This window comes from Vitis vinifera, chromosome 2, assembly GCF_030704535.1.
Source record: "Vitis vinifera cultivar Pinot Noir 40024 chromosome 2, ASM3070453v1".
NCBI lineage: Eukaryota > Viridiplantae > Streptophyta > Magnoliopsida > Vitales > Vitaceae > Vitis > Vitis vinifera.
Window position 1 is genome coordinate 17857914 of NC_081806.1, and position 24230 is coordinate 17882143.

General features: G+C 38.3%; 1 protein-coding gene across 6 annotated transcripts; it reads right to left on the reverse strand.

Moving 5' to 3' along the window:
* Positions 1-166: 166 nt before the first annotated feature.
* LOC100243076 (retrovirus-related Pol polyprotein from transposon RE1) lies at positions 167-24193 on the reverse strand. Of its 6 annotated transcripts, none has more exons than XM_010666852.2 (7): positions 24072-24193; positions 22293-22482; positions 20648-20771; positions 20207-20538; positions 7189-8566; positions 1431-1627; positions 167-1105 (listed from the first exon to the last, which is right to left on the reverse strand). In XM_010666852.2, the coding sequence occupies exons 1-7, from the start codon at positions 24152-24154 to the stop codon at positions 1022-1024; spliced, it is 2388 nt and encodes a 795-aa protein (XP_010665154.1). In that variant the 5' UTR covers positions 24155-24193; the 3' UTR covers positions 167-1021. The 6 variants fall into 6 exon arrangements, with proteins under 6 accessions (XP_010665154.1, XP_010665160.1, XP_059590835.1 ...); XM_010666858.2 differs by lacking the exon at positions 24072-24193 and adding an exon at positions 23872-24065; XM_059734852.1 differs by lacking the exons at positions 167-1105; positions 1431-1627; positions 7189-8566 and adding an exon at positions 11949-15265 and having other exon boundaries at positions 24072-24182.
* Positions 24194-24230: the final 37 nt, after the last annotated feature.

A 24230-nucleotide genomic window follows, 5' to 3' on the forward strand; every position in this document is an offset into this window, starting at 1 on the left:
ACCTAATTATATTATATTCCTAAAAGATCCGACTCAGGGCCAGGCTTAGGCCTTTGGGTTAAATTCCCTGCCTGACTCGAATCGCAAAGCTTGGGCCTAGCTTGCATGAACCGAGGCTGAACCAGTCCAGCCTGTCCCCCGTCCCGTTTACATCCCCACAGATGAATGAAAGAAAGATGGATGCACATTTATAACCCCAGCGACTTATCAACTCAACAAGAAGTTAGTAGAAGGAACCAAATTCTTGCTGCCAGCTATATATAGAACAGACACATTCTTGTTTCCGCAATCTCAACAATTTCATAAACATAGATATAGGGCTTGGAACTTACTCGAGACCTGGGGTCCCTGCAAGCTCAGGTTCCCAAGTCATTGGCAAAACTGGGCTGCAAGGACCCTGAACTGGTTGCTGAAGAGGCTTACTGTCCCAAGGATGGATGAGGCAGCTGGAGAAGACAAGACCCAAGGATTACTGGCATTACTGGCTTTGGAAGCCATTTTTACATCCAAGTTTTGGCCCAGGTTCAGGAGGCTCGTGTTCTTGGTGGCGGCTTCAACAAGGGCACAAGAACTGTTGTTAGGATCATGATATATCTTCTCCACTGGACTCTACTATTGCTGGGATGGGTGGAGAAGCGAGCAAAACTGCTGCCAAGAAAGGCAAGAAAACCAATGAGGCTGTCAGTATCTGAAAAGGATGCATACATCCTGAATCTCCCCTGGGAAGATAAGTATGCATCACCATGCTTGACTATGGGATTTAACAAACATGTCAAGCAGTGATGAGCTTGTTGCTGTTGCCATATGCTTAATAGCAGTTGACACAACATATGGGTCTCAAGAGGGATTACACACTGATAAAAATGTCTCAAGTACATAACATCCTATACAGTTCCCGATGTGTGAAAACAGATTTTGAATCCCTGAACACTCAATGCAAGACAATACACGGGATGGCCTGTAAACTCAACAACTATGCACACTTAACATCCTGCAAATCCAACAAGATGGTGTTTATGTTCTAGCTTGATCCATGAGTGAGCTTCATTCTTTTTGCTGATGGGGATGCAAAAAGCTTTCTAATTGAAGCAATGGGATCATCCACCTGTACAGAAGACAAAATCATTGTCAAGCTGGAATTTCAAATTCCATTTGGATTTCATTATGAGATATTTACACCACCACCACCACCACCATCATCATCATCATCATCAGTATTTACTATCATTTCACTATTTCTCAATAGTCAATGACTGTAAGAGCTTCACTGATACCATCCCAAAACATATTCAAGGTGGAGGCTTTTGTTTAAACTAAGTGCATACTCCCATATTCAGGCTGAGTGGGATCGGTTTCCACCCAGTTTCCATTGCTTGGTCCATGAATTAGCACAAAGAGGTATAGGTATGCAATATTAAGGTTCTAAATACCTCAATCATGGAGAGAGATGGCAACTTTGAAGGTGAATAAGGAGAAAATTCCTTCCCGCGTTGTAAAGCAGATAGTGTTTGTTTCCATCCAGGTGCTGCACTGCCTGCTGAAGCAATCCAGGGGCAAAAGTGTCTGTGCTGCCTGATTGGATCAAACTCCATGGCTTTGTCTAGTGGTAGTTGCTTTGGATCCTTTGCTGGAGCCATAAAGAAGGCAGGTTAAACTTTTCTGTATTTAAATGTCAAATTTAAGATTTCTATGGGGAAAGCTCTAATTAAACAGAGGGCAAAATCATTACCACACAATTATTAAAACTTTAAAAAAAGAGAAAAAAAAGAAGAAAAATCTAGAGAAAAGAATGGACAGAGTTCTGTAATAAGATAGGATGGATGCTTCAATCATCAATCTCAACATCATGCAGGTGTTGCAAACCTTTGGAAGTACCAGTTGTTTTTGCTACTCCAACCTTCTTTTACAAGATGTCAGTGTTCCATGTTCGAAAAGCTGGGGGAAAAGGCAGTGAATAGGTGACCTAAATAGGAGCCTGTATCAGAATTCAATGAGCTATATAATATTCCACTAATTTATTTTTGTACCTGAAGATTATTATTATCCAGCTGCTTCTCAATTAATAACCTGAAGTTTGATGATAAGCTCTCAATAAGCTCCAAATTAAACATTCTACAATTAAAATGCTTTCAATGACAATCCATCTTCCTCCCTGTATTTTCCACTAATGACCTGTTTTCAAAATGCTCCTCTTTCAGTTGCATATCTACGACTCCACTTGCACAAAAGCACCTTATTAAGTGAAGCAAAATATTACATGTTTGGAGGACTGCAAGAAATGAAGGTTCCTCCTGGTGCAACCTTCTCAAATAGGGTCCAGTAGAAGGTGGTGATGAAAGAACCTACTTAATGAGGAGATTCTAATAGAAAAGAAAACACTCCACGATAACATTGTTTCGCATCATTAACCTTTATTCCTACTACTAATTTCAAAGCTTCTTTATAGAGGGTTTTAGTTCTGTCTTGATCGAATTGAACTTAGGAGATGGAAATAACTTCCTTTTCGTTTATCCCCAGTTCAGAAAACTACTTTTTTTGGTCCATACATAGTTTGATTTCCACATATTAGGTAATTTTATAAATGCAACCAAAGTTTGATTTCCACATATTAGGTAATTTTCTAAATGCAACCAATTGATGGATTTTCATCTCTTCCTAATTTGAGTTAGAGGCGTCTTTGGTTCCTTAGCACAGTGATGTGGATCTTCAATGCAGACCAATGGGTGCAAATTGGGGCATGGAAAGGGAGAAAGATTCTGTGCAGGAATCATGAGGGAGCAGAATCAGGGTATCTTTGATAGACTACCATTATGAGGTTATGGCATAAAAGGATATCTCAAAAGGAGTCCTATGGTCAAATCATTCTGGAGTTGAATGATTTTTCTTCTGCTAGTGTCATTCTGGATGGTCTATGGTTCTCTCAAGTTATAGTATAACAAGTTTTAGAGGACATAAAACAAAAAACTAAATCCATTTTGATGTTCCAGGAATACCTAGGCATCATCTTGAATGCCACTGTACAAAGACAATGGCATATTCTTTCATTAAGCAATAATTTATAAAACCATAACTTTAGTTATAGGAGGAATACCCTCTTGGAAGCTGGGAACTAAGACTGAGAAAGCCATTGTACAATAGGCACATCCACACACATGTACAACACATCGATCAGATTAATAAAAAATTTCTCACTATCAGAATCATGGAAATTACATTTTAAATTCAGTTAGTAATGCCAATGACTTATTTGATCTAATGGTATTGGAGCACTCGACCTTAGTGCAAGAGGTTGAGAGCTCAATCAACCCCAAGCTATGTGAGGATAGAGGTAGGATTGTGTCTGATGTAGCATGTGGGCTTTGTTTGGTGTAGTTTCTCAAAAATGGGTGTGCTTTTGCAAGAAGGACTCCACCAAAAGGACTTTGAAAGAAGAATGACATTTTGTGATATTGTTCTTCTAAAGTCCCTTTTGTGAAATACTATGGGGTTGAAGGATTAGATAAAGGTTTTCAAATCTTTTAAAATTGTAGTGGCAGAAGATGATGGCAGGAGATTGTAAGAAGTAATGGTTTAGTACTATGTACAAGGTTTGGTAAACAAGGCTTAGGCTGGCTGTTGGATTTCTTGGGTATTTGTTCTAATAGAAGTTTCAAGAAGCAGTTTTTTTTTTTTTTAATTTTTTTTTTCAAGGAAAATGAATGATTGTGGCTTTTGTCTTAGATTGGAACTGATGCATGCCGATACTTCCATATGTGTTATTAGAACATGTGAGGAGTTACGTAATCATTTTTTCCAAAATGAGTTCATCTGCCAGGACAGAAAACCCTCATTGTCAAGCTTAGAGACTGTAGTGGTTTAGAGCAGAATGGAGGCAATTTCAGGGACAAAGGAAAAGCATCAGTTCTGTACAAGGCTATTGGCCATGGGTTTCAAAATCAGCTAAAATTTCAGTCAGCTCACAGATGATTTTATTGGATGCTGGTGAAACTGGAAGATGCATGCAAAATCTGGATTCCTATTTAGTGGGACATTGGGAGAGTTTTGAGGATTTCATCGGGCTTGTGATGAATTGGAATTGTGGGAAAACAATGCTAGAGGAGTTAAAATAGTGCTTTATTTCTATTAGTCTTTGCATCCCTCATGCTTAAAATTAGGTTTTGGGGGAAGATAGACGATCCTTCAATGGTAAACCATTATTTCCAGATGTATGAAACCAGGTAGCAAGATGCTTAAGAAAGAGAGTGCAACCCAAGGAAATTTGGGTGTGGTCAGTGGGCCTTCCAATCTATTTATGGTACAGGGAACTCTTTAAAATGGTGGGTGAACATTTTGTGGTGGTAGATGACAATATGCCAGAATTTTGGTGAGATTTGATGTAAAACGATTGTGGGGTCAAGTGAAGGTTGACATTGGAGGAGTTTGTTTTTAGTGCCTTCTTCCTTTTTTACTTAGCAAAAATTTTGTGATTGATATAAAAAAGAGAAGCCGCAATTTGGTGGTCAAGAGGTTGACAATGCTCATGGGGGTGCATGAGGAGATGCGTGCAGGATTCCAAACTAGAGTTTCAAAGGTTATCATGGCAAATCCCAATACAAATGTTTCAGTTGCTCCAGAATCTCAGAGAAATTCAATTCACCCACAATCTCAAAGAAATCAAATTTCAAGTGGAAAAAATATATTAACATTGGGCCTTTCAGATTTTAGACCCAATCCTTCGGGTAATTTGGAGGGATCCAATGGTGAAGCTGTCAGATTTAGGTTTTTTTGGCAGCCCAAACAGAGAATGGGCTGCCTTGTGCTGCATTTGGGCTTGGGCGATATCATTGTAAAAGTAAACGATTTTCTGGCCAAAAGGGGCTTTCAGGAGAGCAGTTTTTAAACTCACAAACTGAAATGCTTGCTGATAGTTTTGAGGGAGAGCAATGAGGTGTCATGATATGTTACGCTGCAATGAGCCTTGCATTGTCACTCTGACTTGCAGATGCCAATAAGGATTGTTGCCTCACCAAGTTGAGGATGGAAGGGTTGACTTTACTTAAGGACCTCATGCAAGAAGCTAAAGATTTGGGCTTATCCAAACTTGTAGTGGAGGGAGATTCTGATATTGTCTTTTCATGGGTGGCTAAGAAGGAAAAAGGTTTGAGAAAGTTTGACATATGATTACACCAAATATTTGATATAGTTATAGAGTTGGGATGTGCTATTCGTAGGGTTCCTCCCTTTACCAATCAAGTGCTGGTCAGAGCAAAGCATTTGGCATCTTTTGTGGGAGATTTTTTTGCCTTCTTGAGTTCTCTCAGTTTTTCTAACATTTTTTTACTGTTCATCTTGTAGGGCTTCTTGTTAAGGAGTTTCCTCTCTTGTCCTGGTCAGATTTGTAAGACATGCTTCTTGACCATCCTAACTAATAAAAAAGATCTGGTACATTTCTGATCCATAAAAGAAAAAAAGAAAAAAAGGTAGATAGGGTTGATCCAATGAAATTGGAAGTAGAGTTAGTTGAAAATGGGCAGGTTAAAGGGTTGCAATATTACGAGGGATGTGGGGCTTTGGATGTTGTAAACTATGTTGAACTCGAGTGGGGTGTTAAGTGTGGGTACATATCTAGGAATTATATTCTTTTGACTCCAATTAGGTTATGGGGAATTACTTAAAAAGGATATATGATAAAGGGATACAACATAATAAAAGGAGAAAAAGAAGAATTAGAAATCATTACAGGTAAGGATATCTTTGATAAGAACTTCCTATCTTTTTCCTTTTATCATAATTTTTTTTCTTACTCCTAGATATTTTTAAATTCTCTCTTTTTTCAATGTGATAATTTGCCAAGGAAGTTGAAAATAAAAAATAAAAAAATCAATCAAAATCAAACAATCATATACAAAGCAAAGTAGAAGTATCCAACAAGGCTATCACACCCAAACCTATGTTTTATTCTGGTGACACAAACACATTGGGTGACGTGGGAGATTCAAAGTATCATAGGTTGCAAAGGTGAAGGTCCTCTGACTCCTCTTCAGATGCAGTTTTTGGGAGATTCAGTAGTGTTCTCTAGAAAATTGGTGAACCCAGAGGAAATGGCTGGGGAGGAGGAATTGCTCCAGGAGCAATATGAGGAAGAGGGTGTTTGGGATTGGAGACGACAATATTTTTGTGGCAGCAATAAATAACTTAGTGGAGGTTTCTTTGAGTGCAGGTTCAGATTTGACTCTAATACAGTAACAAATTGTGAAGAAGTACCTGTGTCAATCTTGCATTACCAGTGGCAGTGGAAGGGGATATTAAGGTGGGAGAGGAAGTAGGCCAGAGAGTCGTGTAATCCATCTTGCTTCATTAACTATGACAATAAAGGGGATCATCGATATGCTGAGAAGGGGCTGCAAAAGGAAAATAACTGGGCTATTCTGTAGTTGATCCATAAAACTCAAAAAAATTTCATGATGTTGAAGGGCTTAATGATGTTGGAAAAACTTTTTTAAAGCTTCTGAGGGCAGGTCTAGATTATCTTATAGCAAGAACATTGACAAGCAGTTCAGAAGTGTAGGTAGTAGATTTGGTGTGGGTTGTTTCCTGGAATTTGGAACTCCCGATGCAAGAGGGGCATCTGGGGCTTAATGGTGCTATAATACAAGAGAGTCCTTGAAATTCTGGATATGGGGTCTGGAGATTTTTTGGTTTCATGTTGATTATGATGTTGTCTTGATGGCTTTATATGGATATATGATAGAAGGAAGAGAGCAGCATTTTGGCAGGAATTGGGAGCGTTGAGACTTATGGAGTGATCCTTAGTGGGGACTTCATTGTGATTCAATTTCCTTATAACAGGAAAAATTGTGCATGGGATTCTACTGGTGTAAGAAGTTTTCTGATTTCATTGGGGAGTTGGAGTTGATGGATATTCCTCTTGGAGGAGGAGCTTTCACTTGGACAGGAGGCCTTAGGGGACAATCAATGTCCAGGCCTGATTATTTTTGTATGCAATCCCTAAAAATAAAGACAATAATTATTCAGAATTGTGGAGGCATAATGTCAATTTATCTCAAAAGAAAACATGACAGTAGCAATAATGATATGTGGATCTGTTTAACAAATAAGAATGCAGATCCTAGAAAAAAAGTGACACAAAAAATTACTCATTCAACAGGATTCAGGAAACAGAAAAATACTAGCAATAATTTCATTTACCTATGCCACAGGCAAAACCTTCTTTCTGCCCTCTGTCCTTGTCTACATTACCACCATGGCTATTTAATTGCATGTCCAAATTGTTTTGCGCATCAGAGCATTTCTCTCCTTCAGAGGCCACATCAACATCTATATTTCTCTCCATACAAGAGCCAACACACGAAGACTCTTGATTGCCATCTCTTGAAATTATGTTTTTACCTAATATATCAGTACTACCTGGTATTGGTTGCAGATTGCAATCATCTCCACTTTTTGTCGTAACATTAGCATCTGGGGATAAAATGCAAGAGTCTCTAACTTGAGAACCTTGTATCACATCTTGTGTTTTCTCCACTGCTGGGTTGACTGTCTCAACATTTCCTGTGCTATCAGCCAACTTGTCATTTTGAACAGAACCCTGTATTACATTTTCTGCATTCTCTGTTTCACTTTTCTCAATGAGATCATGCATATCAGTTTCAGGAAAACTAAGTCCCTGTGCAACAACTCTTGGTCCTTCCAAGGGTAAGGCAGTGTTATTCTCTTTTCTAGTTGCATCAACTTCTTCATTAATGCTTTGTTTCAAAGAGGGAGATTGATAACCATTTGTGGAATTACAAGGCTCACCATCATTTCTTTTGTTTTTCAGCTGGCCAGTGAGTTCTGGATGGACGACCTGTCCAGTAGGACTGTTTTCTATGTAGTTATTTCCCTCCTTAAATAAATCCTTTTTAAGGGAATCAAATTGAATTTTGTCTTGGTTAGGATATTTACGATCCCTAAAATCAGAATCATATGAAAACCGCGCCCTTAAATTCCGACCAATAACAGGCAAAGAAATTGTTGCTTTGAAGTTCTGTTTTGTTGGTGAAGGACCCCCTGCAATTGTCAAATGACTTAACAATCTTTCACTTGATGATATAGTGCTATTTGATGCAGTGCTCATGGTACCCTCTCCAGAATTGACATGATTTTCAGTGCCAAATCCTTGGATTTTAGAAGCACCAGGAGTGGAAGAGAAGATGTTTTCTTTACAATGAGAGGAACTGTTTTCACCATTGACTTCTGAATATCCAACTACTCTAAAAAACTCTACAGGGCATGGAACTGTAGAGAAAGCCCATAATCCAACACTGGCTCCACAAAGCCTGCAATCTAGAACAACAGAGCATGGATCAGATTGCAGTTTACCATAAGCCATGGGGTCTTCATTTGCTTCATTAATTTCATCAGGCATAGAACATATATTAATGGAACGATTCTCCACATTAGCAACTACATGAGATAAATTTAAAAGATTGGCATCTTTAGCAGGCTGATACGATTGGTCCTTGCAGTCAACCACATAAGGCAGTGAACGAGGTTCCCAACCACATAAACTTATGAGCTTTTGTGCCTGCAAATGCTTCAAAGCATTAATAATCCTCATAATTGTCACCAAAATATGAAATCCGCACATTTAACTTAAATGGTATCACAAGATATAAAATCTTATAATCTAACTTTCAAACTGAGAAGGCAAAGGAGTACTGTTCATTGACAATTATCACCAGAAATGCTACTTGGCATATGCAATATATACATTGGAAATAGTATAGATGAATATTCTGGAATACTAAAAATGAAAAATGAGCAGACTTAAGATAGGAGTAGTGAAGAAAGCAAAGAGAAGAGAAGCAAAGTGAAAGTTCCAGATATAAGAAAACAACTGAGAGACTAATTGTTGATAAACTTGATTATGACCTACTAGAGAGGAATGAATCAATCTTCAAAAAGTTAAATTTTTAAATACCCCTATCTCCTGACTGAGTTCGATCTCCTAATTCCAGGCCTATTTGAAGGGAGAACTCAATGCCAACAAACCTTTAAGTTAATATGTTTACACAATATGGAAAATCATAAATCTTTTAGGATAGAGATTTTTAATGTTGAAAACCAAACAGACTAAACCAAAAACCCAATGCTCTCTTAATATATGGACAAACAGAAATCCTGATAATGTACATGCCACCTCTAATCCAAATCCTCACACCCATTACAGTATCTTGCAACATCTCTGACTCCTTGTGCTGCATGTGAATTTTTCCCTGAATTCCTAATGGAAAGTTTCTCCATTTAGTTAGTCCAGTAGATCACACTCAGTTACAAGCAAGATGCAAGAAGATGGAACAAGAATTGCGGAATTTTCTCTTGAAGGTGTGAAAAACATTTCATAAGAAATCAAGGATATATTTTTTCTTCTCAAAAATTTGTTTGCCTCTGAGTGAGTTCACTCAATGTTTTTGTTGTTTTCTAACAGGGTTTTGTCTTTAATTTGCTAAGAATGGTTTTACATTGTAAGCCATAAGCCATGCATGTAAAAGCAGCCAAACAAAACAAGTCTGAACTTATTGGATTTTGTTTGGATCACTCTCAAGGGTAGCTAACTCTTATTTTCATAGGTTAGTCTTTTGCCCTGAAACAATTTCAATTTTGACCAAATTCGTTTTGCCTAAAAATTGATCTAAAACCTTTCAGAACACCTCTTTACTTCCAAAAAACAACACTAACAACTCTAAGCCACTTGCCCCTCCTAAGATGGCTTGAAACAATTACTACAGAATCTTTAATGTGCCCAAGAACTGAAAAGAAATTGGTTAAGCTTTGGAGAAATGGACAGGATTGAAATACCATTAATTTAACTCCGGCTACAGTTTTTCTGATTTGGAATTAACCAACATGTGTTGACACTCAAAATTCTAACCCATGCATTGGCAGTAACAAGAATATGTGCAGGACTCAAAATAGTGTGGTTCCATGTACTGGAAGCATAGCCAAAGTTGAGCTGGTCCTTGTCATATGCAAAAGATCTATGTTGAACAACCAATTTTCTAAAAAGCTTGAGCTTGTAGGATTTGGGCCCACAATGTATATTATACACTCTTAACACCCTTCATCACGTGTAGCCTCCATTTTTGGGCTTACATGTAGAACTAACACATTGGGTTAATAAACATGTATTGGTGAGGTTTGAACACTCGACCTCCCACCAAACTAGGCTTTTGTACCATGATGGAATTGAAAAAATAACTTTTTCTCTATTTAAAAGCAAAAAATCCAACAGTCAAGGCTACATTATAGCTATACAAAAAAGAAAGAAACAATCCTAGGATTATTTTCATAATACACAGGGAAAGGAAATCAAATCAATTTATACAAATAAATTGACTGATTCTATTTAAGGAAGAAATCGATCAATGATCATATTTGTTTCCATTTAGCTGTAAAACAGCTTGATAGAACCAAATTTATGATCTTCAACACTCCCCCTCAAGCCGAGTTGTAAATATTCATCAGCCCGACTTGCTAATCAATTCTTGAAATTGTCGTCTTGGTAAACCCTTGTAAGAACATTTATCAATTAGTTTTTTGAAGAGACATATGGCATAAAAATTTGGCAACTCTCTAGTTTCTCTTTAATGAAGTGTCTACTATCTCCACATGCTTTGTTCTATCATGCTGAATAGGATTGTGAGCAATGTTGATTGTGCCCTTGTTATCATAATAGAATTCCATTGAGTTGATATTGGACAACTAAAGCTCCTTCATTAGAGACTTAAACATATTGTTCACAAATCCCTAATGTCATTGATGTAAATTCTGCTCTGGCACTTGACTTTGCCACTATAGGTTGTTTCTTGCTCCTCTAAATTACTAGGTTACCTTACCTCCAACAAAGGTGAAATAGTTAGAGGTGGATCTTCTATCAGTTACTAAACTTGCCTAGTCAAAGTATGTGTATGCTTCAATCCCTAAATGATTTTTTTTTTCTTTTTTTGCAAAGAGAAGTCCTTTTCATGGACTAATCTTAAGGTATCTCAAGATCCTCATCATTGCATTCATGTGATCTACGTTTAGAGCATGCATGAGTTGACTAACCATGCTTACTGCAAAAGGAATGTTTAACCTAGTGTGTGATACATAGGTCAACTTACCTACTAATTGAAACTAAATAAACTTTAAAATAAAACAAGATAATCTCCTAAAATAATTAAACATAAGCTAGATTATTCAAACAGAGAAAATCCGAGATTATCTCCAAATTTGATTTTCCACACTCCCCCTTAAGCTAGTAAGAAAATATCCAACATGCCCCAATTGGAACAAAGGTCTTCAAAAATCAACCTAGGCAGACTTTTAGTAAACACATTGGTAACTTGTTGAGTGGTTGACATAGGTTATGCAAATGATCTTCTCCTCGATTTTTCCCTTAATGAAATGACGATTGACTTCCACATGTTTAGGTTTCTCATGTTGAACTAGATTATGAGCAATATTTATTGTAGCCTTGTAGTAACAAAATAATTTCACAGAACCATTAAATGGAATTTTCAATTCATCTAACATCAATTTTAACCATAATAATTCACAAGTCCCTTGAGCAATGGATTGAAACTTCGCTTTTGCACTACTTGTGATAACCGATTATTTCTTGTTTTTTCCAAGTTACCAAATTTTCCCAAACAAATGTACAATAGCTAGTAGTAGATCTTCTATCAGTAACTAAACCACCCCAATTTGCATCAATGAAGGCTTCTACACTTAATCTTTTCATTTCTTCCAAAAAACAATCCTTTTCCTAGAGTTCCCTTTGAATATCTTAGAATTCTGTAAATAGATTCAAGGTGTTCTTCTTACAATGAGTGCATAAATTGACTCACCAAGCTCACGACAAAGGCAATGTCTGGTCTCATATGTGATAGGCATATGAACCTTCCCACTAGTTGCTAATTGAAGAATTTCTGAACTCCTTTATTGATATTAATCGGTACACACCATACACATATATATACACAAATGACTGAATAAGAAAAAATCAATCTAGCTTAATTCTCTCCTAAAATTAGGAAACTAAATCATAAGGAAATATCCTAAATGATCTCTCCTTTTTTATTCCTAAATTAAAGTCCTAACTTTGGCATTATTTCAACACTCCCCCTCAAGCTGGAGAATATATATCATATAATCCCAGCTTGCAAGTTAAGTCTTCGAAGTTAGGCCTAGGTAAAGCTTTGATGAGGATGTCTGCGGTTTGGTGCTTGGTAGGAACATAGTTTAATTTGACCGTCTCACTAGTCACCTTCTCTGTGATAAAGTGTCTGTCAATCTCAACATGCTTGGTCCTGTCATGATGCACGGGGTTCTTTGCTATGCTTATAGCTGCCTGATTATCACACATCATCAGAATTGGAGATGAACTCGTTTGTCCCAGTTCACTAAGAACCCTTTTTATCCAAATCCCTTCACAGATTCCCTGTGCAAGAGCTCTGTACTCAGCTTCTGCACTACTTCTGGCTACAACTGATTGCTTCTTACTCCTCCAGGTAACAAGATTTCCCCAGACAAAAGAACAATATCCGGAAGTGGACCGCCTGTCAATGATGTTTCCTGCCCAATCCGCATCTGAGTATACTTCAGTGTCACGGTTCTCTGTCTTTCTGAAGAATAGGCCTTTCCCTGGTGTCATTTTTAAATATCTAAGAATCCTGTAGACTGCTTCCATGTGTTCCTCAGTGGGGCTGTGCATGAATTGACTTACAGCACTCACTGCAAAGCCAATATCTGGCCGAGTGTGTGAGAGATAAATCAAGCGCCCGACAAGCCGCTGATATCTCCCCCTGTCTACCGGTGTACTTTCTTTCTCGATACCAAGTTTCTTCTGACTATCCATAGGAGTTTCAATTGGTTTGCATCCAAGCATACCGGTCTCCTTAAGAAGATCGAGTATGTATTTTCTTTGAGAGACTACGATTCCCTTCCTTGATCTAGCCACTTCCATACCAAGGAAATATTTCAAATTTCCAAGGTCTTTAACTTCAAACTCTTCTGACAAATACTTCTTCAAATTCTGTAACTCCCCCATATCATTTCCAGATAGAATAATATCATCGACATAGACTATCAATATGGCCAATTTCCTGGCATGAGACTTCTTGACAAATAGAGTATGATCAGCCTGACCTTGTTTGTAGCCCAGCTTCAAGACTGCTTTTGTGAATCTATCAAACCAGGCTCGAGGAGATTGTTTAAGGCCGTACAATGATTTTTGGAGTTTGCAAACCTGATTCTTTGCCATACTTTCTTCGAAACCAGGTGGTATTTCCATGTAGACTTCCTCTTCTAGGTCCCCATTTAGAAACGCATTTTTTATGTCCAGTTGTTGCAAGCACCAATCTTGATTGACAGCCAATGAGAGAAGGATCCTAATAGTGTTCAGTTTTGCAACAGGAGCAAAAGTCTCCTGATAGTCTATCCCATAGGATTGTGTAAACCCTCTAGCTACCAAACGAGCCTTGAATCTTTCGACTGATCCATCTGCTTTGTATTTTATGGTGAAAATCCACTTGCACCCCACAGGCCTTTTCCCAACCGGCAAATCTGTGATAGTCCACGTCCCATTCTTCTCAAGTGCATCAATCTCATCTTGTACTGCCTTCTTCCATTCTGAAATTTTTAATGCCTCTTGTATTGTGTTGGGAACCTGAGTATCATCAAGAGAAGTAGCAAATGCTCTATAAGATGGTGATAACCCTTCATACGTAACATAATTCCCAATTGGATGATCTGTACATCTCCTAACACCCTTCCTCAATGCAATTGGCAAAGTAGAATCATCAATGCTGGGAATTAACACCTCTCCAGCCCTATCCTCACCTATGTTCTCTTCAGGAAGACTTGAATTGGAGTCAATATATTGGCCACATGTTGACTGTGATCCGTGCTCTAATTCCTGTCTTTTCCTCCTCCTGATGTAAACTTGTAAGTTCTCATTAGCAAGTTGTGGGGCTATAGGTTGAATAGGCATGGGAGACTGGATGGTCACGGGAGAAGGAACATTTGTGTGCTGGGCTGGCTGAACTGATGGCGGCATGGGTGTGGACAACTCAGTGGGCGCGAATTGAGAAGGATTTGGTGACTCTGAGTGAAAAGAAGGTACACCCTCAAGAAAAGACTCCCAAACGTGATGTTCATTCATGCTCTCCCCCTGAACATGAGATTTGGGATAGAAGAAGACATGTTCAAAGAAAGAGACGTCCATGGTGGTGTAAAATCTTTTGTTGGTTGGAGAATAGCATTTGTACCCTTTTTGGGTTGGAGAATACCCTAGAAAAATGCACTTATTTGCTCGAGGAGCAAATTTGCTACGATTTTGAGAATACACATGAACGAATGCCGTACAACCAAATACTTTGAGTGGTAAATCAGAAGAGGCGGCATGGGTGTGAGGAAACTGTTTTAAGAAAAGTTGACGTGGGGATTGAAAGGTAAGCACTCTGGATGGCATACGGTTAATCAAATAGGTAGCTGTGAGAATAGCTTCCCCCCAGAAATAGTTTGGAACATTAGAGGAAAACATAAGGCACCGGGTAACCTCCAAGAGATGTCTATTCTTGCGTTCGGCCACCCCATTTTGTTGTGGGGTGTCAACGCAAGAACTTATGTGGATAATGCCATGATTTTGAAGATAAGTACTGAGACTACTAGTAAAGTATTCCTTTGCATTATCTGACTTGAGGACTTGTATTTTGGAATTGAATTGATTTTGAACCATAAGATTGAAGGTTTGAAAAATGTGCCCGACCTCTGACTTTTCTTTCATAAGGAAAACCCATGTTACCCGAGTATGATCATCAACGAATGTCACAAACCATCGAGTGCCAGAAATATTTTTTATCCGGGAGGGACCCCACACATCACTATGTATTAGAGAGAAAACAGTCGAAGGTTTGTATGGGATTTGAGGATATATTGTTCGAGTATGCTTTGCAAACTGACAAATTTCACAGTGATAAGATGCTGGATTTTTATTGATAAATAATCTGGGAAACAATTTTGCAAGGTAAACAAAGCTAGGATGACCAAGGCGATAGTGTAACATTATAATCTCACTATCTTTATTGACCTTAGAATTTGACACAGAATTGAAAGACTCTGACATACTCTGAGACTGTACGCAACTTGCTTGAGAGACTTGGTTTGAGAATTGGCCACATGAAAGGAGGTAGAGCCCGGAACACAGTTCAGCACTGCCAATCATCTTCCCCGATTTCAAGTCCTGAAAAACACACAAGTTTGGATAGAATTTAGTAACACATTGGAGATCATGAGCCAATTTGCTAATGGACAAAAGATTACAATCCAAGTTTGGAACATGGAGGACAGAGTCAAGATATAAGTCTTTAGTAAGTTTTATAGAACCTGTCCCGGCAATTTTTGACTTTGAACCATCAGCAATATGGACGGATGAATGACCATTACTTGGCTTGTAATTTTGAAGAATGGCAGCATCTCCTGTCATGTGATCAGAAGCACCTGTGTCTACTATCCACGGCCTCATTCCTCCTCGATTAGCAGTGAAGGCTACACCGGTAGTACTGCCACTGCCAACTTGGCTTAATAATTTCTATAGCATCTCCATCTGCTCTTTGTTGAATGGACTCGGCTCGGGAACAGATGTGCTCTCAGAGTTGGCAGCCACGTGTGCTCTGCCATCTCTGTCAAACCGTGGCTTTGGTTTCCAATCAGCAGGTTTGCCATGAAGCTTCCAGCAAGTCTCCTTATAATGGCCTGGTTTCTTACAATAATCACACCAAGGCCTATCCCGTTTCTGACGATCTCCACCACTACTATTAAATGATCGAGTAGCAAGGGCAGAGGCATCCAATGTTGGGGCAGGTTGCTCTTTTGATCCCATCATCACTTTCTTTCTACTTTCTTCACGCCTAACCTCTGAAAAAGCCTCCCTGAGACTTGGCAGGGGTTTAATGCCCATGATTCGGCCTCTAACATCATCCAATTCCCTGTTTAGTCCTAGGAAGAACTTGAACAGTCTCTTTTGTTCCACAATTTGCCTGTATGTTGCTGCATCATCCGAACATTTCCATGAGTGAGTCTCAAATAAGTCAAGTTGCTGCCAATACCTTGTGAATGTGTTGTAATACTGAGTAACTGACTGCTCTCCTTGGCGGAAGTCATGTAGAGCTGATTCAACCTGAAATAGTTCTGAAGTATTTTCAGAACTTGAGTAAGTTTCTTTGGCTGCATCCCATATGTCCTTTGCAGTCCCAAACAACAAGAAATTTTCGCCTATGTCATTGTTCATGGAATTGATAAGCCATGACATGATCATGCTGTTTTCAATCTTCCACTTCCTGAAACCCGGTTCTGTAGTTTCTGGCATGACTGCTTCTCCAGTGAGGTACTCATCCTTTCCTTTACCGCAAATGAACAGCAACACAGATTGTGACCACTGTAAATAGTTATGGCCATTTAATTTGTGTCCTGTGATGAGAATAGGAGAGGAATCATTGCCACCAAGGTTTGGAATTTCAGATCTGCCCCCTGATTCTGGTGACGTGACGCTGGATACTTGTGATGATGCCATTCCGTATTTTGTCATGGACCGGAAAGGTAGAAGAACACTTTTCAAGGCACGTGCAGGGACTGGAGTTGAGAAAAAATAGCCGGAGGACGCCGGAAAATCTGATCAGAGGGCCCGCGGAAGCAAAAGAACCCCAAAAGAGGTACGTGCAGGGCTCGGATTGCACAAACAGGTAGGAAGGGTGGCTGGTCGGCGTCAGGCGAGCCTGGAGGAGGAAGCGCGTCGCCGGAAAGTGGCTCACGTGCCCTCACGCGCCGGCGCGTGAGATGCAGTCGTCGGCCGGAAAAACGCGCGTGGGCGGCGCGTGGATGGGTTTCTAGTTCCGGTGCTTTGGGACAAATTGGAGATCTCCTCCAGGCGCTCCTTGTGGTGTAGAAAAAAACCGTCGCTGGAAAGTTCGCCGGAAAAGTTGCCCGCGGTGAGTGTTTTCTGACGACGATTCGACTGTCCGGAAAGCGTTTTCTCCCTTGGCTCTGAGAACAGGGACTGATGACCGGAATGAGAGAGAGAGAGAGAGAGAGATGATCGGATTGAGATATGGCCAGAGAGATTTGGCCGGAATGAGTGATGGCCTGAATAAGAGGTGGCCAGAAGGGATTAGGGTTTCAGAAAACTGGCTCTGATACCATGAAGAATTTCTGAACTCCTTTATTGATATTAATCGGTACACACCATACACATATATATACACAAATGACTGAATAAGAAAAAATCAATCTAGCTTAATTCTCTCCTAAAATTAGGAAACTAAATCATAAGGAAATATCCTAAATGATCTCTCCTTTTTTATTCCTAAATTAAAGTCCTAACTTTGGCATTATTTCAACACTAATAACTCCCTCTATCAACCAATTCTCCTTTTGCGCGTTTGAGTTTCAAGTTTGCAGCCATCGGTGTCCTAGTTGGCTTGCTTCCAAGCATTTAGTCTACTCTAGAAGATCAAGGGTGTATTTCCTTTGCGAAATAGAAATACCTTTTTTTGATCTTACAATTCCCATACCAAGAAAGAACATTAAGTTTCCAAGATCTTTTATCTTGAATTCTTGTGCCAAAGTGCTTTTTAATTTCTCCATCTCATTAAGGGCCTCTTCTGTAAGAATAATATTGTCAACATACGCAATAAGAATGGTGATTTTTCCATTCTCATTATGTTTGAAAAGCAAAGTGCTGTCCATTTGTCCTTAGTGGAAGCTGTGATTTTTAATAAACCTTGTAAGTCCCTCAAACCATGCTCTCGGGAATTGCTTAAGACCATATAAAGACTTTAGTAGCTGACACACCTTATTGCTCTAAAAATTTTCTTCAAAACCCGATGGTGCATCCATGTACACTTCTTCCTCAAGGTCACCATTAAGAAATGCATTCTTTATGTCAAGTTGCATGAGTGGCCAATCAATATTTGCAACTAGTGAAAGAACCTGAATTAAATTTAGCTTCTCAACTAGGGCAAAAGTCTCTTGATAGTCAATGTCATAGGTTTGGGTGAAACCCTTGGCAACTAATCTCGCTTTGCTCCGTTCAATGGAGCCATCTGAATTGTATTTGACGATGAACACCCACTTCCATCCTACTGCCATTTCTCCTTTCAGCAGATCAATTGTTTTCCATCTACCATTCTTTCTCAAGGCTTCCATTTCTTCTTCTACTGCCTTTCTCCACTCTGGAACTGCCATCGCTTCCTATATATTCTTAGGAATTGCTATATTTGAAAGGTTAGCAATAAACATGGAATGCAAGATAGATAACTTGTCACATGACACAAAGTTAGAAATCGGATGTAGAGTGCACGAGTGAACACCTTTTCTAAGTGCAATTGGAACATCTAAATTTTTAGAAGACTTTTGTATACCTAAAGGAAAGAAAGAACCCATTTCCGGTTCCAAGTCTTGACATGCAGGGATTGAAGGAAATTGTACTTGCTCACAACTCTGCCGCCATGTATACACGCACAATTCTGTCCAAGGTTTTAGTGCCGATAATGATGGAGCAACCGCAGATTTGGTGGGATTAGAAATGGTAGTTTCGGCTGGTACAGGGCTGGTTGTTTCGGATGGTAGGGTTGGCATTGGCGAAGGGCTATTTTCAAGTGTCTGTGGGTCTTAGTTCTGTGGTTGGATTGTCAGGGTGAGTTGGGCACTGGAGTTGCAGTGGTATTCTGTAAATGATCTTCATTTGAAATCTCCCCCCTAAAGATCATTACTAAAATATGGGGTGTTTTCAAAAAATGTGAATCAAGGGACAAAATATTTTCTATACCCTTTCTTTGTTGACCCATAAACACACACTTAAGAACATGGGGTCAAGTTTATTTCCAAGGTGGGTGGTGCACCATGACAAAGGTGGAAGGTTCAACTATCGTCCATTTCTTGTCTTAACTTGGCACCTCATTAACCAACATGTGAAGGCTATGACTCTCCTTATAACACACCCCATCCAAGAGGGTTATGAGGAGGGGCATCCACTATTTCATCTCATCAGAGAGCACCTTTAGTGATTGCTTCTCCACTATCCCTTCAAGATGGTGGTTGTTTTAATATTTCCATTTAAGGTAACAAAATTTATTTGCATACCCTCGCATCAAAAAGGTACCTTCATTGGAAGCCTTTATGCACCACTTGAAGCAAGTGGTCACCTAAATTAGCACTCTCCCCAATGGGGTTGTGATGGGTTCCCAACCTGATTACTCAGCCCATCAAGAGGGCACCCTCGATTACAACCCTCCATACCCAAAGAAAAAGTCATATCCTATACTTCCCTTGATAAAGTCTACATACAACATTTCAGATTTGTCACACTTGCTCTAGGTTAAGAGTATGGCTCAAGAAGACAAATATTGGACATGTACACCTTAATGGTGGGTTCAACTCTCCCACCACTAAGTACATAGAATGGTTCATATATCTAATTTACTAACTACAAACGGAGGCTAGCCAAGGAGGGAAGAAACTAGACAATGGTGAAGCAGCTCTGACTAGATTAAGAGGAAAAGGGCTCATCACTATCCACAGACAAATGTCTCATTGAGTGCGCTTTACCCAATAGGGACAGTTGGTTACCATCATCAAGCATACCATTGGCTCAAAGACTTTAGCCCAGTTTGCTCCCACTCAAACACCCTTAAATGAAGGCTCAAATGGTAGATAGTGGATAGGGTTAATCTTAAGTCCAACCTCAAAATTCTTTTAAAATTATCAAGGTACTCTCACTTGGGACAACCCTCATAAGATTATCATCGTACCTCCTGACAAACTCTCTCTTAAACCCACTCTGCTCTTCCCTCAAAAGCTTGGGCATCTCAACGTCCACATGGCCAACCTTCTCTAAGAAAGAGCCCTCAATATGAATAATAATCAAGTAAAATGACAACACTAAGAATATAAAATGAGAGAACTTGGTGGCTGTATAAACCATTGTTTTCATAAACAAACAAAAAGTCATAATTTCCAATAAAATTTGAGGGAAAAAAAACTGAAGACATGACATCGATAAAAGATCATATTCAGTAACAGCAATTTCTACGCATAATTCATTCCTATACATATCTAGAATGAGAGAAAAGTTAGATGCAACCAAGCAGCCATAGTCATAGCCCTTGGTAGCATACAATTGTTATACCTGAAAATAGAAAATTGCTTCAGGTTGACTGCCAATGTATTCTGTTTGAGGCATATTAGAATATATGGTGCCACATTCTAACATTGATGACTGTCCAAGAAAATGTTCCAGCTGAGGGCTTCTCATGTAACCAACGGCTGCAGAGGAGATACTTGGAAGAGCTGTAAGTTTCAAAAGTGCAGAAGCACGTTCTCTGTAACCATCCATTAAATCTTGAACTGTTGCAGGGGGGAACTGTGCTAGCTCCTCATCACAGGCATTGTTAATCCAGGGGCAAAGTAGTCTGTGTCCATTGTCCAGCTTTAAGCTAAAAACTAATGCAGCTTTCTCAACTGAGAGATAAAAAGTTTCAATTCAGATATAAAAGGACAACCAGTTGCTATCTAATTCACATCACTGACTATTAGCACATGGCATAGTGAAAAAAGAAGTATAACATGCCTTGCTGCCTTGTCCAAGATGATGGAGCAGAGAAAAGGAGACGTGCTCCACAAGCTTCACATGCTATGATGTCCATATCTACATTGACCCAACCTCTCCTTGCACAATTTATAGCACTTACTACCTGAGAAAGATAGAAGAAACTAGCATCTAGTACTATGAAGAAACAGATGTTTTAATAAAACCAAGCAAAGATTAAAATTGAACTAAAGGAGACCAAAAAAAAACAAAAAGGAAGTCCCCGAGGCCCAGCTCAGGTGACCACGAGTTATCAAGGGCATGGATAGATTCTAGGTTGCATGTACCAAAAGGAGGGAAAAAGAAATTATACTCCTTTTAACTAAGAGAATGATGAAGAATCATAAAAGGTTTCTCCCAAGAAGCAAAGAGTAAAATACAAGGTTGAAGAGCAAATTCTTTTAAATAACAACACAAAGCTTCACTATGAAAAACTGAACATAAAATGAGAAGTTTTAAGGCAAACTTCACGATATTCCATCTGAAAGATCAAAAAGCATAACTCAAAATTCAACATTTCAGGGTTCTAGACATAAAACAAGGAAGAGTAAAGCAAACAGAAAACTGCATACAATCGAAATTTACAATCCAATTAAAGATTTCAAAGGCAAATGTTTGAAAAATCTGGATTGCTCCAGTGACTATTCTTTATGACTTTACATATTTACTTTAACATATTTGTCCCATACAGGCACATAATGGATTTCACGAATACACATCAGAAACTTCTCAAACTTGATCTATTTGTTCATTTATTTGATAGGCCTCAAGCTTGATCATTCATAACATTCTAATTTCTTCAAAAGTTCAGTTTCAACATTATTAGAGTTTTTCCAAATGTAACATAGCATGTAATAGTTTCAGTTATACCTAATACACTAAAGCACAGTACTCGGTTTAGGTAGCACATATACACAGCATGGAACCTTTCATTAGGTAAAAGAGGAATTTTTTCAAGCTGGTGAGAATTTCTATAACAAGATAGTTGTATTTAACCTGAGGTTGTTGGGATATGGAAGAAATTACCAAGAACTATTTTTTCTATTTTCTCCACCCTTACAATCTACAAAAAGAAGGGGAATTTGACACTACTGGATTGAGATTGAAGCAATGTCATTTAGAAAAAATGTCAGGAAGTTAGTCCATTGGAGGTAACCTTGTGACCATCTTGTTGTAGAACTCAGGCTTCAGTTGAGAAAATATCTTGTACCAATCTCACTTGGGGATTTGCATGTTCTCCTTGGTCTTCTCCGTTCTTTGGAAGGACTTTCATGTATAGGAACTGTCCTGGTGCGTTCTTTGTTTTTGTTATACCTCCACATTGCTATTCTCAATTCTTGTGATCTGTTGGTGGAATACATAGAGTTGGGAACACATTGCCTTCCAAAAAATTCCATTCACCAATTCAAGAGCAAGTTGATACAAAATGAGATAATTTGGGAGCCAACTTGTCTATTCAGACAGGATTGCTACATGATATACATTCATCATGAACAGACTAAAAGCAAGACTCAAGATATATTTCAATAAAGCAAATGGGAAAAACGTTTAGTAACTTTTACCTTTTTAAGAAAAATAAAATAAAATAGAAAAAACAAAGGAACAAAATTGGCTTTCAAAATCGAACCTCGGGTTTGGCAAACCATGTCATTGACTTGAATGTAGCTAACCTCTGCATTAGATCTCCTCGATCCCATGGTCTGCACAACGGAGTTGATGAGTGCTGAATATCGCCTCTTGATTTTGATTCGGCTACTGTTACTACAGACATTGGATTCTGGCGCTTTTTGCCTCTTGATGATTCAACTTCAGACAAACTATCAACCAATAAAACATAAATAGATCAGAATGCATAACAGAAAAAAAAGAAAAAAAAAAAAAAGAAAAGAAAAAAACCCTAAAAACATACTCTTGAGCCAACAGATTTAATTTGAACTTCACAAACTCTAATTTGTGAAGCAAATATAAAAGGCAAATGTGAATATGTACTCTTTGGATAAAAAATTGAATTCTAAACTGCATTCAACTCTAAGCTTCTTTTTCTAATTTTTTTAATTTTTTTTATTTGACAACCAAGAAACCTTCCATGGTTGAGTCCTTAGGACTCTCCATGGGCACCCAAACCTCAATGTGTTGGCTGTGCCCACAGAACCAGCACTTAGTAATCCAGTGCATTCAACCAGGGGCAGGAATCGAACCTGGGACTGTGCACCACTATCACACATCCCCGCATTCGCCCCAACCAATTGGGCACCCTGACAGGTGCATTAAACCTTAAGCATTACAACACTAAGAACATCATTTAAACATTAAATAAGTGGAAAAAAAAATAATGGAACCGGGGATATCTGTATTGAATCCAAATTTAAATTGTTTAAACCCTAAACAAGTAATACGAAGATTTTGAAGAAAAAGGAAAAGGACCAAATTTAACATCAGTTAAGCTCGAAAGAATGAAATATCCTAACTCAAAATATTAGTTCTATGGGAGTTTAGTTTTGCATTTGGTTTCAATAAAACAAAATACTAAGCAAAGGTAAGCCTGTTAATGTATTTCAAATTGCATAAACAATAAGATGTTGTTTATTAGATTAAGAAAATACAAAAATTTACATAAGCATGAGCTGTTTGGCTAAAAATATGATTGTCCAAATTGGATAAACCCTAAGCATCACAATTCAAAGAACATTAAAATGAATTAAGACATTAAAATAAGGGGAAAAAACAGAGCGTCTATATTGAATCCAATTCAAATTGCATAAACCCTAAACAAGAAACAAGAAGATTTAGAAAATGGGAAATAAAAGAAAATGCAATATTCTGATTCGAAAATTTTAGTTCTAGGGGACCTTGGTTGTGATTTAATTCCAATTAACCAAACAACAGATAACGTATTAGTTTTTGTTCCAATTCAAATTGCATAAACCCTAAAGAAAAAACCAAGAAGATTTGCAATTAAAAAGGACGAAACGCAATCTCCATTTAGCTGCTCAGAAAATGGGCGAAATCATACAGAAACAAATAAAAAAAAAAAAAAATCTATTAACCAAACAAACAAGGCAAACACAACTCTATTATTTCAATTCAAATTGCATAAACCCTAAACAAGAAACAAGATAGATTTGTACAACGACGAAAAGTACCAATCTTAACCTCCGTTTGGTTGCCGGAAAAATGAACGAAAATAAAAGGAAAACGAAATATACCAATTCAAAAACATCAGTTTTTAGCTTAGTTTGGATTTGGATTCAATTAACCCAACAAAAAATGGAAAATCCAACTCTACTATTCGAAAATTTGGGGAAAAATATCAACCCATGATTGGTTACTGAGAAAAAGCAAGAGAAAAGGAAAGAAAAGAAAATGACGGTATTTCTCCAAGGAATTTGAGGTCCCAGGTTGCAACCTGGTTAACGTAGATTTGAATTTGGGGGCAGTGAAGAGTTTGTCCATTATGGAATTGAACCTTCTCTCAGCTTCTCCAGCCATTGTTTCCCTCACCTTTTTACACAACTAATGTTTTAATATTTCATATATATATATATATATATATGAAATAATATTG

Coding starts and splice junctions, on each gene's coding strand:
- LOC100243076 (XM_059734852.1), bottom strand. CDS start 24,154: ATGGCTGGAGAAGCTGAGAGAAGGTTCAATTCCATAATGGACAAACTC. Junction 20,539..20,647: donor ATCTTGGACAAGGCAGCAAG/GCATGTTATACT, acceptor TTTATCTCTCAG/TTGAGAAAGCTGCATTAGTT. Junction 15,266..20,206: donor AAGCAATTTTCTATTTTCAG/GTATAACAATTG, acceptor TGTGTTTTTCAG/GACTTGAAATCGGGGAAGAT.